At 47.9% G+C, this 18090-nt stretch overlaps 1 protein-coding gene across 5 annotated transcripts in view; it reads left to right on the top strand.

Moving 5' to 3' along the window:
- The window catches only part of LOC144724950 (phosphatidylinositol 3,4,5-trisphosphate-dependent Rac exchanger 2 protein-like), a 210747-nt gene that overhangs the window by 134377 nt on the left and 58280 nt on the right, over positions 1-18090 (top strand). For all 5 annotated transcript variants that reach the window (XM_078604290.1, XM_078604292.1, XM_078604291.1 and 2 more), the window contains exons 25-29: positions 7902-8151; positions 8688-8958; positions 11029-11454; positions 12271-12365; positions 14501-14583. In XM_078604290.1, the coding sequence (XP_078460416.1) occupies positions 7902-8151; positions 8688-8958; positions 11029-11454; positions 12271-12365; positions 14501-14583 (1125 nt within the window). The remainder of the gene's footprint in view (positions 1-7901; positions 8152-8687; positions 8959-11028; positions 11455-12270; positions 12366-14500; positions 14584-18090) is intronic.

Here is an 18090-nt window from a genome sequence, read left to right as displayed (position 1 = left end):
TCCGCTTGTCGACAAAGTCATGGATTCGTAGAAGCGGGAATTTAATAAAATAACATTTCAGGCCGGTGGTCTGTTCGGGTTTTTGGCCCGCAACATATTTCGGCATCCCGCAACGCTCCACATCCATTGCGACCTCTCCCCACGTGGCGTGTGATGTTAGTCGCCTGCCTATTGGAGTCCACCGCCGAAATGGAAACTATTCGGTGAAACAAATTGAACCCTGAATAGAAGAGGCGGTACAGTACAGGCACATAAAGGCCTGTCGTGGTGAATTTATTCAATGATTAACATGGATCCTTAACCTTATAGTGAATGAAAACTCAATACATTCGTCAATAACAATGGCTTGAAGATAAAAAAAAGAGTAATTTTCCCTTCTTCAAGGCACATAGAGAAGCCAGACACAAATAGTCGTGTACGTTATGATACATGCATGGAATCTTGGAAATAGATTTGCGGTGTATGCAAATTATATGCAAATTGGCACGCTGATGTTGCGTTTAGGCTCGTGGAGCGAACTGAACTCTACAGATAGGAAACATGCGAACCACTATGTATGGGATCGTTAAAACAAGACATTTAAAATCTCTTCTTGGCTTGAATCGTGGCCTTGAAATGTGACATATCTTCAATTGCTACTTGTATCACAATAATAACAAAAATTTACATTCCTTTGTTGGTCCACTGCTGAATGATGGCCTTCCCTGCGCCATGTCAGTCACGGGGGGTTGTGCGACCGTACTTCACCACGCTGGTCAGTGTGGGTTGGCTTATGTGGGCGGAGAGGCTTGGACGACTGATGTTAGCCCTGGTCAGGAACACAACTCTGGCGGGCCAGGTTCCCAGTGCAATTCATTAACGCGACCAACTAACACTGCGGTTAGAGTGCTCAATACAACATCGGATTGTTACGATTGTAATTAGTGGTTGGTGCTTGGCTTTGTTGCGTGTATGTATCTTGAACTTCTTTCGCACCGTACGTAGCCAACCGTGCAAATCGGAGGTGCGGGGGAAGGACAACAAACTAAAACACAAGAAGCAGCTTTAAAGAAACACTTTTCAGTCTAGATTTAAAAAGCGCGATGCAGTGGGCGTTTTTTGTTCGGTGAGTAGCCAAAACCTGCTGCGAGGATGACCGGAGTTTTGCTTTGATGGTTTATGCTTCTTGACGAGATCAGCAAAGGTATTGTGGTTCATTTGTGGCAAGTACTTCGTGTGCAATGAGTGGATTTGTTCAGCATCCGGAAGCCAATGGAGCTCAGGGGAGCACCAGACGGGACACGGTCGGATCTTGCAGTACCTGTCACGAAACGTGCCAAATAATTTTCTACACGGTCGATTCAAATTGGTACGACTTTGTGTGTAGTCAATTGTGATTATTATATACAGATACGAAACTCTGCCTTGGGAACACGGGGTTTATACCGCGAGCTCAGGACTTACGAGTGGAGGAGAGCGAAGCTCCCATTGCTTGTTTTTAGAAAGTAATCGTAATTGATACACTTAGGTTTTTTCGATTAAATCACTTAGGTAAAAAAATAAATAATAAAAATAAAAGAGAAATAATAAAAGAAATACAATTATTATTTCTATTAAAATAAGAGAAATAATAGTATAAATAAAAGTATTATTATTTATATTATTATTTATATTATTTAAATTTTTATTATTCATTTTTCACCTACTTGACTTTACCGAAAAAACCTAAGAGTATGAATCCTTGCAGCCACGAAAGCTTCAAATCTAGAATTAATCGTAATTGGCCTATCCACTGCTGTATGAAGGCCTCTTGCACGCAACGCCACAATCCGCGTCACGCCTGTGTGCGAGCCAATCGCTTCGCTCCATCTCCACGGTGGTTGGCCCCTTGCGTGCGCTCTCGCTCCTCTCCGTTGCCACTCGGTTAGCGAGGAGAGCTGTCGCCGTGGTTAGAGTGCTCTCTGGAAAACCGTGAGGTCACGAGTTCGAATCTGTCTCCAGTCTTGTTCGACCGGGCCATCTTTCTCTTTTAGCGATCGCCGTGCTCGCCTACCAAAGTCACGCTGACTTTCTCTTCAACGGTCAATGTGACGCCTCCGTTTTGTGTGCTTGCTTGAGAAGGTTAACGTGTTTTTTTTCAGACAACCGAAACTTAGTGAGACTTTTAAAAAATGAAGACTGAGAGCGTGAACAAACAAGAAAATGGGACAAGAACAAAAGTCTTTAAATGGATTTGAGCTGGATAGGAATTGCTGAGGGGTTTGGGGAATAGGAGGCTGGCTGTGTGTGTGTGTGCGCTCAGAGGTTTCCAGTCCGTTGACTTGCGTGTGATTCTGCTCTCAAAACGTCTCCCACGAATGTAAAAAAAACTACTATTGCCGTCCACCGCTGCTTGGCTTACCCTCGTTTTGCGTTTGGCCTCAGATGCACTTTAGGTGCCTTTTTTAAAAAGAAGACTTTGTTCCCCATTGATTTTCGTTCGCAGTGCAATGGATCATTTTGTAGCAGATTGAATATTAAAATAGAGTTTCCGCTATGTTTCGGTACTTTATACCGTATTCCATTTGGGGTTGCCTCTTATAACGTGATAGATGTGTGTGGGGGGAACGACGGACCTGGCGACCCAAGTTCGAGTCCCGCTTACGGTCAAAACCAGCGATGATTTTCTGATTTAGTCCTGGGCCTCCCCTAGATTGACTCAGCCTCAAATGAGGATGCGATGAGTACATGTCGCCACAGGGAGACAAAGGCGGCAGGCCGTGATGCTGCCCACCCCCCCCACCCCCTTCTGTGCCGTACCGGCCTTAATAGGTGCTTGATTAGAGCACTTGCCCCAACAATCTGCTAAGGCTATATGGGGGGAGGGGGGGGGTCTTTGTCTTTGTGTGTGACAATATTTCTAGAACTTTATTGTGACCGGGCACAAGTTTTGGATGCGTTTTACTTTCCAGGAGGGGCATCCTAATCCAGAGAATACGGTAACAATTCACTCACAAACTCTCTGTAATAATTTCACACATTTAACAATGCGATGTCACGGGGTACAATGACAGTTGAAAATAATTTATTCGCACGTTGATTTTTACTGTCCGAATTCGATGCCTGAACTTGAGAGAACAGGAATGGATTTCGTTTTACCTCCAGCTGTGCATTCGCCGAGGCAAAGTGTGTGTGTATGACTTGCCGGCCGTGATACGTCATTCATATTTACCACGATGATGAGCCAACAATGTCTGTGTGTCCCGCGCGTGACGTCACTCCACGTCGGCCAGCCCCCCACATTAATAATCATGAGCAGGTGACGTCATCAACATGGACCCCGCCCTCATTAATACTCATGAACAGGTGACGTCATCCACATGAACCCCGCCCTCATTAATAATCATGCACAGGTGACGTCATCCACATGGACCCCGCCCTCATTAATACTCATGAACAGGTGACGTCATCCACATGGACCCCGCCCTCATTAATAATCATGAACAGGTGACGTCATCCACATGGACCCCGTCCTCATTAATAATCATGAACAGGTGACGTCATCCACATGGACCCCGCCCTCATTAATACTCATGAACAGGTGACGTCATCCACATGAACCCCGCCCTCATTAATAATCATGAACAGGTGACGTCATCCACATGGACCCCGCCCTCATTAATAATCATGATAGGGTGACGTCACTCCACATGTAGCACCCCCCCCTCATTAATAATCATGAGCGGGTGACGTCACTCCACATCGAACAGCTCCCCACATTAATAATCATGAAGAGGTGACGTCTTCCAAATGGACACCCCCACCATTAATATTAATTAGCGGGTGACGTCACTCCACATGGGGGGGGCGAGGCGCCTCCTCCCCCCTCCTCGGCGTCAACTTTCAACCCTCACTACAAAGGCAGAACCCTCACGTCACGTGATCTCCGTCACGCTGTTGAGACATCAAAGTAAAAAGGACGTCATGATGAACAAGGGATTATAACCTTTAAATGAAATAAGTCTTTGTCGCCACGGCCTTACAAATTGCACACGAATTGATGCAATGAATATTACTTCCCGGTCTGCTTTTCGCTTGCAAGTTTCAGATTTACTGAAATACACCCGTCATTGGACGGGCAAACGGCTAGTTCATATATAAGGCACAATGTTTTCGTTTGTTAGGTGAAACGGTAGCCATCATAGAAACATCGTACGCGCACGCAAAACACACGGCGCGTTGTTAAAAAAGAACGTCTTACATTTTTGAGGCTACCAGCAGGTTCAAATCAAAAATCGCTTGCCAATGGCAACAACGTTTATGTGTTCCCTGCGCTTGTTTGTGCCCAGATTTTTCATTCAACCATAGCCAGTAACAATGAATGCTTTAAAACGACGCGAGTATTACACCCACGTTTTCGGATGGAGACTCCTTTCGGGAAATGCGCCTGTGCGTGTGTGTGCGTGTTACACTTACGGTAGTGCGGTGTGGAGGGTTAGCGTTCTGCACTACGATCCCGGCCACCCAGGTTAGATTCCTGCTCACGGTCAACACCCAGTGACGATTATCTGAACCGGTCCTGGGCCTCTCCTAGGTCGACTCAGCCTCAAATGAGTACCTGGTGCGGTGTGTAAACATCGTCACTGGGGAGATCAAGGCGGCCGAGCGTGGTGCTGGCCCTTCGTAGGTGCTCGCTAACAGAATTTGCCTCCACATTCTGTTCAGGGGGGGGGGGGGGGGCATCTTTGTGTTTGTTCCACTTTACGGAGGGTATTCTGCTGGGACTGAGCGCAAGAGGCATGTTGAGAACGCGTCAGTTTGCATGAACGCATGGGCAATTCGCTTATTTCCAGTCGGTAATTTCATGGTCTCTCAGTGAGGGGAAAATGTGACCAATGACCAACAGACTGTGACAAAAATAAGACTATGTTTGAATTTCCCTTGCAGAATTTTGTTTTGTTTCCCTTGAAAGTTGGCGCTCAATCCCAACTTGCTTTTTTTCTCAAAACGCGTCGATATGGTTTTAACAATTGCAAACTCAAACTTTATATATACAGTTAAATCGATCAATTATGGTAATCGATCAATTATACAATTGTAAGTGCTCAATTCTACTCGCGTATGGCTCAAGTGTATAAAATGAAATGCCTCTTCTAGATTTGAAGTTTTCGTGACTGCAAGAATCCATACCCTTTGGTTCTTTCGGTGAAGTCACGTAGGTGAAAATTTTAAGTAAAAAATGAATAAATAACATAAATAAATAAAATATACGTAAAAAATGAAATGCCTCTTTCTATTTGACATCATATTTTCAGCAATTTCCATTACCCGAAACCCAAACCAACTTTTGTAAAATCTCTTATCCGTGAATCATTATTCAAATAGGGTTTTCACCTAATTAGAAGTGGTCAAGCAGTGATGGCAAATTCATCGGGATATTCGCGTTTATCCATGATTAAGAGGGGTAATTTGGGTGTGGTCGGATGAAAAAATGTATCCTCTTATCATTGTCTAACCGTGGATATCAGGGGTAATGTTTATGGAGAGGCGCAGATAGTAAAATCTACCCGCCATGCCCACACTTAACGCCCCTCCAAGGCGACGCAGATAAGGGACATTTCACCGTGCATTAGTTCCTTTGAGATTTGTATTCTTTACACGCGGTGTGTATAGTACAGCCACGTTGTGCTCCAGTTGGAGCTCGGCATTTGGAAGGTTGTCGGTTCAAATCCCAGTTGAGGTTTGACTCAGCCCATCATCGTTTCCAGAGAATAAAATAGGTACCACTATGTGAGAAGTCAGTATTGTTCATTGGGGGTGCCATGATAAATATATATCTCTGGTTCAGATGAGCAGGGAGATACTTAAATGGATCTAAACTCGTATCAACTTAAATAGATGTTACATGTTTTGCAGCAAGTATTTATTTCCCCCCCAGACGTAGCAATGTGGTCACACGCGCGCACACATTTGACATCATACATTTCAGCCCGTGACCTCAAATTGTGAAGAGCAAGCCCCCTGTCAATAAATAATGACATCAGTTTTACATAATAGCTACATTTCCGAAGGCAAAGAGAAAAAAAAACTCCAAAGATTTATTTTGTTAACGATTATTTATTTCTGCCCGATACGCTGTGTGTGCATGAGCGGGGTTTTTTTTTTGGCCCACTGGTTTAAAGTTCGGGCAGTAAATCATAGCGTTGTATTTCTAGTAGCATCTCTCTTCCATAAATGTTTAAATTCCTCATCTAGTTTTTTTTTTCAATGGCTGTTTATTCCTCTAACAAATATATTCCCATCGTGGTGTTGCCGGTGCCAGCTGTGGAAACAAACGAATGGAATGCTCTGCTCTGAGAGGCACACAGACCCCACTACGTGTTGCCCTTTCTCCGTAAGCCACCGCAATCCATGAATGCCTCCAGAAAGGGCAACCTTTTTTATTTCAATTATTTCAAATCAGGCAGTCCCCGGGTTACGGAGGGGTTATGTTCCCGCGAAGATCCGTAACCCGGATTTTCCGTAATGTCGGAAACTGAACAATTTTCCAGAAGAGAACTTCAAAAGGCGTAAGGTGGCCCGGCCTGCCTCACACCTCTGCTCTGCAGTATTCATCCGCAACCTCACCGCGCTGCACTACTTTTGCTCATGTAACTAACACAAAGAATTCCACATATTTAATTATTTTTTACGTTATTTACATTTCTGTAAGGTCGGATTTCCGTAAGTCAGTTGTTTTGCAACCCGGGGACTTACTGTATTATATTTATATCTATCACTCTTTAAGTAACGATAGTTATTTTCCCATTAAAACCTCACCCTAGTTTCGATATTCTTGTTAAGCAACATCCTGCTTTGGGATACTTGGCCAGTTTTGTGTGGTAATGGGCTCAACAGAGTACCCAGCGAGAATAGAATTGGAATCAGAATCTTTATTTATCCTGTAGAAATCCGATGAGCTATGATGATCAATAGAGGCAGGCCAGAAAGTTACACCAAACTATAAAAAACGATCTCATTGCAAAGCATCAAAGACTTAGCAAATCACTGAAAATAAATACATAAACAGAAATACATGCGCACATATATATGAGTGCAAATTGCATAAGTACATACATTAAAAGCTTGGGAAAGGCAGCAAAACAGCAGCGAAAACAACCCATGTATTTCTGGAGAACGTGCACTTTTGAATCGAGATTGTAAACTCATTTCTCTCAAACTGCTTTTTTTGCATTTAGCTTGTTGTCCTTCCTCCGCACCTCTGCTAAGCACAGTTGACTACGTACGTGCGATAGAAGCTTAACATTTTATTAGACCCCAGAGGGATGATGAGCCGAGTCAAATCCCAACCAGAATGCGAACTCGTAACCTTCCGATTGCGTGATGCTAAGCCACTTCGCCAAATATAGGAGGAACGAAGAGCGGTGTTAACCTCCGAGCCGAATGGACATTGAACTTGGACCTTTTCTAACGAAATAAAAATGTCTATTTTACCAGGGAAGGCCCACTGAAGTGTAGCTCTTTTTTCAGAAGCGACGTGACCACGAATGATAGCTCAACGAAGTGGGCTAATCACGTGGAAATGTATCGCAGCCAAATACTCTGAACCCACGTTTAGAAATGTGGAGGGGAAAAACCGGAGGAACCGGAGAAAATTCCACGCGACTACGGGGAGAGACATGCAAACTCCAAGTATATAGGCGTCAGGGTCGGGATCGAACCCACAACCTCCTTTTACAAACAGGTGAGGTTATTAACATCTCGCCACCGTGGCTTGAAGGTGGCTACACCTGCCCACAACATCTGGCCACGCAGTGGCGGTGCTTTGCCTGATGCGCTCATGGTGCTGACGAACACCGCGCCCACTTGTAGGTGCCCCCGACGGATTTCTATTCTGCGCGTGCGTGCTCATGCGTGTGTGTGTGTGTGTGCGCGTACCGCAGTTCGCCCGCACGCTACGCAACAAAGCCTGGCCCACGTTCAAGCAGGCCAAGCCGCGGACGCCCAGCCTCCACGGCAGCGACTTCTGCCCCACCAACTGCCACCTGAACGTGCTGGAGGTGTCGTACCCGCGCGACTCCACCGTGCTCGGCTCCTCGCTCGGGGTGCGAACGGAACGGCCAAAGAGCCGCATCGACCCCGACGCGCTCGCGGCCGCCGCCGCCCACCTGAGCGGCGAGGGCGGGGAGCAAGGTATTTGCGCGCGCCACTTTTATTTTTCCTTTACGAACAGCGTTAACTTACGTGTAATTTATTTTTTATATGCACGACAGCTTCGTTCATGAAAACTGCGTTTGACACTGGGTGCACAACCCCGCGACACATTGGAGGCAACATATATTGTAAGATATCGTAAGATATACGCTGCCTCTTTTTGTACGTGACTTTACCGAAAGAACCAAAGAGTAATATCGTAAGATGTTTTCAGCCAATTGGCGATGCGCGTTTATACATGGGGGAGGAAACCAGAGTGCCCAGTGGAAACTCACATGTTGTCCCCGTGTTGTCCCCGTGTTGTCCCCGTGTTGTCTCCGTGTTGTTCCCGTGTTGTCCCCGTGTTGTTTCCGTGTTGTCCCCGTGTTGTCCCCGTGATGTCCCCGTGTTGTCCCCGTGTTGTCCCCGTGTTGTCCCCGTGATGTCCCCGTGATGTCCCCTTGTTCTCCCCGTGTTGTCCCCGTGTTGTCCCCGTGTGGGCCCCGCGTGGTCCCCGTATCTCCTCCGTGTCCCAGCGGTCGGGAAGCTCAGCCCCATGGTGTACGTGCAGCACTGCGTGGGCACCATGGGCGCTCCCTGGGGCCACTCTCCCTCTGGAGCCGGGCCCAGCGCCGGGGACGGCCCGGGGTCTGGCGGCACCACCACCACCACCAGCAGCAGCAGCAGCAGGACCCCCCACGGGGCGAGGGATGTGGGTGCTCCCACGAGGGACGCCTGGACGCAGCTGCTGGCCAAGATCGAGGGGGTGATGCGCGAGATTCACAGGGGCTCGGCGCAAGTGCAGAGGTGGGGCCTCGAGGGGAGAGGGTGGAGGAGGCGATTGTTGTTGTGGTTTCCGCACGGTGTTACGATCCTGCTGAACTGCTTTCCTTTCTCGGATGTGTACTGGGTTGGAAATTGGTATCTAAACCTGAGCCTGGGTCTCCGCGAGGTGGACCCAGCCTAAAACGGCTTCTCGGTGCGGCGTGATTAACAATGGCTCTGGCAGTCAGTGCGAGACAATATTGAGCTCGGATGCATTTTCTGAATAAATTTCTTCTGAAGAGTCATATGCATATAGAAGAGCCTTGGACATCCATTGTCAAGCAAACAGGAATGTGGTATTATTCTTGTAATGTCTCAAAAAATGTTTTTGTAATGATCGTAATGTTCAGCCAGCGGAGGATGTTTATCCAAGCTTCTCCACTCTGGTCAATGTGGTTTGGTGAAGGATTTTTTGTTTGTTCTAATTTTTTGTGTGTTTCGTTTTTTCGACTGTAAAATACCTCGTTTTTGTTGCTTGTGCAACGTCGTTGTTGCTGCTGCACTCACGCACCACAGACCCCCCGTGTAGAATAGCAAGGCAATTGGCTAAACGGGACCATCATCCTTGTAACAAGTCAAATAAACTGAACGCTCGAGGGGGATGCCGCTGATGTTGGCTGTCGCTGGAAATTGGACGCAGGTCGCCGGGTTGATAGCGCAGTGAGCCAACAACCGCTACCCCATTGCTTCAGCCATATTTCGAGATAGCAGGCAGAATGCATACATTGCTCAATCAAACATGTAATAGCACCAACATTCTCTCTGATTGGATAATGGTGGTTTGCGCAATCGTTGAAAATGAAATACAGTTCAATTAATTAGCCCAAGGGTCTAATTCTTTTCTCCTTGTTCATTAAACAGGATTGGTTTCAACGTCACCGGTGTTCATCAACACCATGAGCGCATCAGGCAAACCACCGCCACTGCGTGGCCAGATATTGTGGGCAGGTGTAGTCACCCTCAAGCGCCGCGGTGGCGAAATGTTAACTAGCTCGCCTGGTATACAGGAGGTCCTGGGTTTGATCCCGACCCTGACGCCTGTAATAGTTGGAGTTTGCATGTCTTTCTCCCCCCGTGGTCGTGTGGTTCCTCCAGTTTTCCCCTCCACATTTACAAAACATGCTGTGAGGGTATTTGGCTGCTAAACTTTTGCACGTGATAAGCCAACTTCGTTGAGCTATCATTTGTAGCCAGGTCACTTCTGAAAAAATTGCTATATCGCTAATTGGGCCTTACCTGGTAAAAAAAAAAACATAGAATTTTCATAGTTTCATCGTTTCATGCGGATAAAAATACGAGTGTTAGCGGCGGATAGAAAACCACCCCAATACATCTATGGTGTTGCAGGTGTTGCTCTTCAATCAAGAAATGCATTTTGCCATGTATATTTTGAAGCACAGGGGGTGTTTTGATGTCTCTTCATAGCTCTGGCAAACACAGTTGGTTTAATGTTGAAGATCGATAGTTTGTAATCTAATCGGGTAAGAACACGTGACTAGTAGTTGTGTAGACACAAAATGACACAATAGCACACCGACAACTAAGCTAAAGCACCTTGAGATTCGTAAATTTGTGTGTTGTTCGAGCCAGTCAAAGCAATCCTCATGATTTGTTTCAATAACTGTGCATGTGTGAGGCTTGCCCTTTTCAGAGAGCCAGAATACTGCACCTTCATGATTATTAGGGTTCAGTTTTGATGCTGGACAGGCAGAACAGAGCGAGAGTGACAGCCATAGGATTCTAGATTTGAAGCTTTCGTGACTGCAAGGATTCATATTCTTAGGTTTTTTCGGTAAAGTCGCGTAGGTAAAAAATTACCGAAAAAACCTAAGAATATGAAGCCATAGGATTCTCAAGGCTCGATATCGATGTCCGAGGCTCAAGAGCCAGAATAAGGGGCACCTTTGGGACCCCGATGACATTTCATTGTGAACACAGCCAAGACGTAGCCAGAGTTCCAAAGAGCCCCTAACAGCACGGGCGGACCCGCCCGGTGCGAACGCACCTCACCTCGCGTCTCCCGCTTCCCCCTTTTGCCGTTGCCGCACGCAGTTTCCTCGCCGCGCTCATGGAGAGCGGCGAGGCCGCCGACGCGGTGGAGAGGACGCGGGAGCGAGGCCTCTCCAACGGCCACGGCGAGAGGGAGCCTCGGCCCTCCGCCAACGGAGACGCGGGCGGCGACGCCGCCGCCGCCGCCGCCGCCGCCGCCGCCAGGGCGACGACCTCTGCGTCCAGTTCGGAGGTCCGGTGCAACGGGGACGCGGGGCCCGGCAAAGCGGCGGTGGCCATCGCGGAAGGGGCAGCCACGTGCGGCGGCGAGAGGCGGGACCCGGGGGGGTTGGAGGTGGCCGCCGGCGGAGACGGGGACGGAGGAAAGGGCGACGCGGAGCGGCCGCGCAAGGTCAGCTTCGAGGTGCTCAAGGAGGAGCAGGAGGACTCGGGCCACGACACGGCCACGAGCAACCGCGACTCCTACAGGTGAGGGGTGGGCGACGGCCCCCCTGGCGTGCGGGCCGAGAGACGGAGCGCCGTTGGCGTGACGAGAGAGGCTGCCGATATGGACATGCAGCTTTGCGACTGGTTATCGACGGGTACTAATGTGTGCGCTCACGATAGACGCTTCACATTCGACGATGACAATTTACGATAATTACGTGTGCAGGTGCTAGGTGCGTGGATCGATGAACGAGTGCAAATCCAAGACTTCACGTTAACCGTTGAAGGAAGTTGGTGGGCTTGGCGAGAACACATCGCTAGAAGGGATGATTATGATGGCTGATGGGTGAGAAATCGTGATGGGATGGCAGTCAGAGGAGAGAACATGCCTGAGAGGATGGTCACTGCAGAGATGTCGCAATGAGATCAGATGGCATGCAGGAGTGAGGTGGATTGCAGCATTGCAAGGTTGTGAAAGGTGGCGACGGCCATGGGGGGGTCTTCATCCAGCAGTTGATAGATCATGGCTGATAATGATGGTCGATAACGCTCTGACACCATGAATAATGCTGACGATTAATTTCAGAGTGTCCCGTCCACTTTGAAGTTGAAAATCATGAAACATTCTGTAGTGTGATGTTCTACCCGTGGGTTGTTAAACTGTAGGATTAGAAGTGCTTAGGGAGAGAGTCAGGGAAGTTCAGCCAAACGATTGTGATGATAACGACGATTGTGATGATAACGATGATTGTGATCTTGAGAGACTGCAATGTCTGCTGACACATTTATAAACCTTGATAAAAAAAGCAGCAATATTTGAAATTAATTGAGGGTTTTTTGGTTGTCTTTGCTGTGCAGCGACTGCCCGAGCCACCGTAACTCTGTGATGTCACTCACGAGCTACTGCGGCAGTCAGCGATGCTCGTCTCTGCTCAGCGACGACGTCGACTCCGGTGAGACGCGGCGCGCGTGAACCTGAGACCCTGTCAACCGCACACTCACTGAGCTCAATCACATGGCCCTGATCACAGGTGGCTGTTCCTAACTCTTTCACACTCCCCCTGTTGTACGTTTGTATGTATGTTGAACTTCTTTCGCATCGTACGTAGCCAACCGTGCAAATTGGAGGTGCGGGGGAAGGAAAACAAACTAAACACAAAAAGCAGTTCTAAAAAATTTGTTTTCAATCTCGATTTGAAAGTGCACAGCTGCAGTGACTTCCTTTTGGTCACCAATTATAGCTGAATTATACGATCCACCAACTGCCAAATGGCCCTAATCTCATCAGATCTCGGTAGCTAAGGAGGGTAGAGCCTAGATATTGCTTGAATGGGGACCACCATGCACAGAAAGGTGGTTCACGGCTGCGGGGATACAGTAGAGGGCAGTGTAGTAAATCCACTGTTGGACCGTACTTCTATGCTTTCCCATCTACGCACCCCAACGCACCAACCCACTCTGACCAGATCGGTCAAGCGTGGTGATAAACCAACATGACCCGCCACGCTGTTGGTAGGACCTCATCCAGCGGAGTTTTAACTAAGGGCCGTCTTTACAAACCTCACCCACATCAGGTCACATTGCAATGGCATAAACTTCTCTGCTGGTATCATACCTTGATGAGATGTTCATCAGGGAACGATAGCAGATAATGATGATGACAACATCACAAGAATGCCTTTTTGCGTCTCCTTGATGGCTCCTGTCTAACCCAGATGGCAGCACTTGCAATGAATCATGTAATTTTTTTTCAAAGGAAGCTTGGGTATGTGAAATGCATCAATTTAATGACCGCCCAAACTGACTAAAAACCCCAATTAAATGAAGTCAAAAAGCACACAATGTGTTTTTTTTGTACACATTATTGAATGGGCTGAGACCACCAATGTATTCTACATTTGAGAATGTGGTTTGATCGTGGGTGGCTGCCTGACTTTGTGAAGCCCACGATTTCAGTTGTGCCAGTTCAGTGCCCTTGCGAGGGCCTTATGGGCTCTGTGAGCCTCATGGCCACATCAGCCCAATCCATTTCCTGATACATTTAACCGGGAGTATGTGTGCGACGGTGGTCCGCTGGAGAAATATAAACGGCAGATTATCGAGATTTGGCATTCATGCTTTGAACGTTTTCCAGGAGTTGTTATTTGTTTGCATATTTCCAAGTCAAGTTATTGAGATTTCTGTGACGTGATTGTGGTACTGGCTGGCATGTGAAGAGAGATGGCTTCAGATGTATACTTCCCACGCTGATGCCATCATTATGCATTCAGACCTTTCGGATGCTTTTAAGCCCCACCAATTTGTACGAACGTATGTTAAATATTTTAAGCGCATATTTCTCTAGCATTACCCACGCGTCTTATTATTTATAATGATTTTAAATTTTAACATTTTATCGCATAAAAATCGGTTACTTGCCTATCCGTGTACTTATAATTTTTTTTATCTGATTAATAATGATCGTAATGCATTTATTTTAAATAGCGTAATTTCGCGTGAATTACATCTCAAAACGCTAAACATCGCAAACCACATTAATGTCAATAATGCTACGAGAACATCACAGAGACACAACATGAACACAATGAAGGGTATGAATAGGTGGTATGACAGTAAACATTTGAGCTGCTGACGTCAGCGAAAGTCCAGAGAATAATGACAATTGTAACCCTGTCAGGAGATTCCTTAAACGCCTTCAAGAATCAAGCAAACATTTCTCAGCAAGAGTTTATAATTATATACAAATGATATACATTGTAAAATAGATCATTAGATATACATTGTAAAATAGATAATCTGTGAGTCAGTCATACGAATTGGGTAATTTTCATCATGCAGAGTCGATTAAGGGATCATCCCGACTGGAAGGAAACAGGGATATTTGTTATTCATAATTCAATATCGATCACTAATAACCTTTGACCTCCGTAAAATAATAATTTTGACCGTGGAAATCCTATAGGGCTTTAGGTTATTCATATAATGCAATTTTATGCAGGATTGTATTGTAAAGTTTCACCCTCTCCATAGGATGAGATGATACTGGCTTGTCTTTCTCAATCCCATTCTGCTTTCTTTCTGTCACCAGGTGAGGAGTCGCCAGACACCCTGAGCCTGGCCATGGACCGACACGAGAGGCTGCAGGGATGCCTGGAGCACCTCTTTGCGCAGGTACACTGATGATGGGTCTGACGTAAGGGCACACAAGACGATGGAGCGCGATTGTAAATGGGATGTGATCGCGCGGTGTTGGTGTCTCCGCGGCGAGTCTCTTTGACCTGTCGAATATACAGCTGAAACGTGAGTTTCTGAACTCTCTGTGTTATTGGGATAGGTGACGTCAATCTTGAAAGGTGACAACGGTGGTCAGGCGATTTGCCTTCGGTTGCGTTAAACTGCCCGGGATATTAAACTTCCCGGGATATTAAACTAAAACGAAACGATTTTTATTTTAACAGGTAAGGCCCACTTATAGTTTTTTCAGAAGTGACCTGCCCACAAATGATAGCTCAACGAAGTGGGCTTATCATGTGGAAATTTAGAACAATCAAATAGTCTGAACGCATGTTTCTAATGTGGAGAGAGAAAACCGGAGGACCTGGAGAAAAATACACACGAACATGCAAACTACAAATATACAGGCGTCAGGGTCGGGATTAAACCCACGACCTGCTGAATACCAGGCGAGGTAGTTAATGTCTCACCACCGCAGCGCCCCCCGCTCAGTGGGTATAGCAACCGGCAGCTGGTTGCGAGATCATGAGTTCAAATCCTACCCAGGCTGTGCTCAGCCCTGTCATTTCGTCTCTAATTTTACACGAGCAGCACTTGCTAAGGCAGTGCTTGTCATCTTCATCGTCTGGCTCGATGCCATATTAATACGGAGTTTAACCTTCTCTTCCAGCTCAGGACTGACAAATGAGCACCGACAAAGACGATTGACGATAGGGACGTGTAGACTTGCATTAAGCTGGTGAGGGTGATAGAGCAGATTTACGGGCCAATAGCCCACGATCATTTGAATTATTCTTCTTTCGTATGGCATGTAAGCAACGGTTTGTACAGATGTTATAGCTGCATGTGAAGGTCCTTCATCCAATCCAAGGTGGCAGTAGACGCTGTACGGATTACAGCGATGGCGCACCTCGCCGTTGATGCGTTGTTTGATGGTTTGGGCATTACAGCGACTCGCTACAAGCAAGGCCACACACAGATCCTCTGTGTCGCCTACATGGACCGTTGGGGGCAATTGCTTTAAGCGAGCGCCTTTGTAGACCTGCAACTTGGACACGAGAGGGGGGTAGCGGAGTCCGCACCACGCTCGGCCACCTTGGTCTCCACCGTGCCGAAGTTTGTGTGCCGCACCCGGGTACTCATTTGAAGACCGAGTTGAATTTAGGGTAGGCCCGGGAACGATTCAAAATATAACTCTGCACCAATGTTGATCGCGGCATGGGATTGAACACCGAGGCTTGTTTACGTTCGTTGCGCAGCATGCGAACCGTCATGCCACCGGCGCCCTAGGGACACACGCACGCACGCAACACTGGCTTGCGTACACTCGCTTGCACACCTATGTACACACATTTTTCCCAAGATGTTCTTGCAAATTTTTAGTTTCAAGGTCAGGGAAAAGATTAGATGAACATTTCCTTCACCCACCCACGCATGAACCTCTTAGGGACTGCGAGACAAGTATCAGCCTGCTTTTATGCATTTTTAAATATCAGTCATATTTTAAACCGGAGTAGTTCATTAATCAGCGACACGCTCCCTGGCATAGCTATGTGTTGTGTTAGGGCAGGGGGTTCGGAAACTAAAATAATAAGAAGAGCCTTTTTTTTCCCGAATTCGTTACAGAACTGAACATTTCAAGAGCCCCAATGCATGTGCATACACAAAGATAGACAAACATCCCCCGTATAGACTGAACAGACTGTTGGGGAAAGTGCTGTTAGCGAGCACCTATGAAGGCCGGATCTGTATACCAGAGGGTGGGAAGCCAGCACCATGTCCGGCCGCCTTTGTCTCCCTCGTGGCGATGATTACACATCGCACCAGGTACTCATTTGAGGCTGAGTCGATCTAGGGGAGGCTCCGGACCGGTTCATATAATCGTCACTGGTGTTGGCCATGAGCGGGAAACGGGTTCGTAGCGCAGCGCACTAAACGCTACACTACCGCATACATACAACAACAACCGCCATTCGCCACTAAGTGGCGGTGACGTCACCACGACGCTTGTGCCAGGCCATGTGCACCCTGAGGCCACGTGAAGTGTCGAACGCCCGCTGGCAGGAGGTCACGGGGCAGACCCAGGTGCCACGGGTCGACTGACCGAGATGACCGAGACGACTGGCTGATGCACCACCTGTGCCCCCTACTGTGCCAACTTGCTGTGCTTTAGCCACCCGGCGCTCCGCTCGTTGTTGTGAGCGTCGCTCCTCCGCCCTCCGTTGTTGTTGGAGGGCGACTGCCTCCAACTGCCCAGTAGCGTCCTTCACGAGCCTCCTCCACTGAGGCCGATCTTGACACCGCTGGTACCAGTCATCGGCAAGTCCACTCAGCTCCACGTCCTCCTGTACCACATCACTCCATCTCTTCTCTAGCCCGTGCCGCACCCGTTTAGCCCCCTCGATCCAGCCGAACAAAAGCTGTTTAGGCATATGGTGGCTGGGCATGCGGGCTACATGACCCAGCCAACGCAGCCTTGCCTGCCGGAGGAGCTCACTGATGGGACTTTGCCCAGATCTTTCAAGGACTTGTGAGCTCCTCACACAATCCAGCCTGGTTAAACCCAGGATGGATCGTAGGCAGGCCAGCCTAAATGTTTCCAACCGGCGAAGATGCTCCACTAGGGGGGTCCACGTTTCGCAAGCGTAGAGAAGGGAGGGAATGACCGTGGCCGAGAAGACCTGAAGCTTCGTGCGGAGCGACAGACCAGGTAGCTTCCACACAGCGTTACGCAACCGACGAAAAGATATTGCCGCTCGACTGATTCGGAGTGAGACCTCTGCTGATAAACTGGAGCCGGTCATAAGCACACTGCCCAGGTATGGGAAACTCTCCACTCTCTCCACAACTGCCCCATCACCGATTGGGAGTTGTGGGGGTGGAGTGCCCGATGGTACAAAATACCCAGGCAGGTGCTTAGTTTTGGTGGGGCTGATGGTAAGGCCCCACCTCTTAGTGGCACGCTCCAGTCTCAGCAGCAGCGTCTCCAACTCCTCTTCTGAATGAGCAGCTATTACCAAATCATCGGCATACATAACGTGGTTGACCAATAGGGAGCCATCCCTTGATCGCACCCGGGCGTCGATCAGCCTCCCATTATATCTGTACCAAATGGTAATTCCCCCGGTACAGCTATTGAAGGCTTCACGAACTACGCAGTCGAAATAGATGTTAAATAATGTGGGAGCCAGAGGACATCCCTGTCGCACCCCAAGGTGTACAGGGAAAGGCTCCGACTCCCGGCCACGTAGTTTTACCCGGGCCCGCTCACCATCATGAAGGTCCTTAATGATCGTGAGCAGAGGGTCAGGGACTCCGAAAGCACGAAGAACAACCCAGAGCCCAGTCCGACTGATGGTATCATAGGCCTTGACCAGGTCAATAAAGCAGAGATGTAGGTCTTTTTGGAATTCCCTACACCTCTGCTGTAGCAGACGGACAGAA

Source organism: Lampetra planeri, chromosome 22, assembly GCF_965212315.1.
Source record: "Lampetra planeri chromosome 22, kcLamPlan1.2.h2, whole genome shotgun sequence".
In the NCBI taxonomy this organism is placed as follows: domain Eukaryota; kingdom Metazoa; phylum Chordata; class Hyperoartia; order Petromyzontiformes; family Petromyzontidae; genus Lampetra; species Lampetra planeri.
The sequence above is the reverse complement of the archived record's forward strand: the minus strand, read 5'-3'. Positions and strand labels throughout refer to the sequence as shown.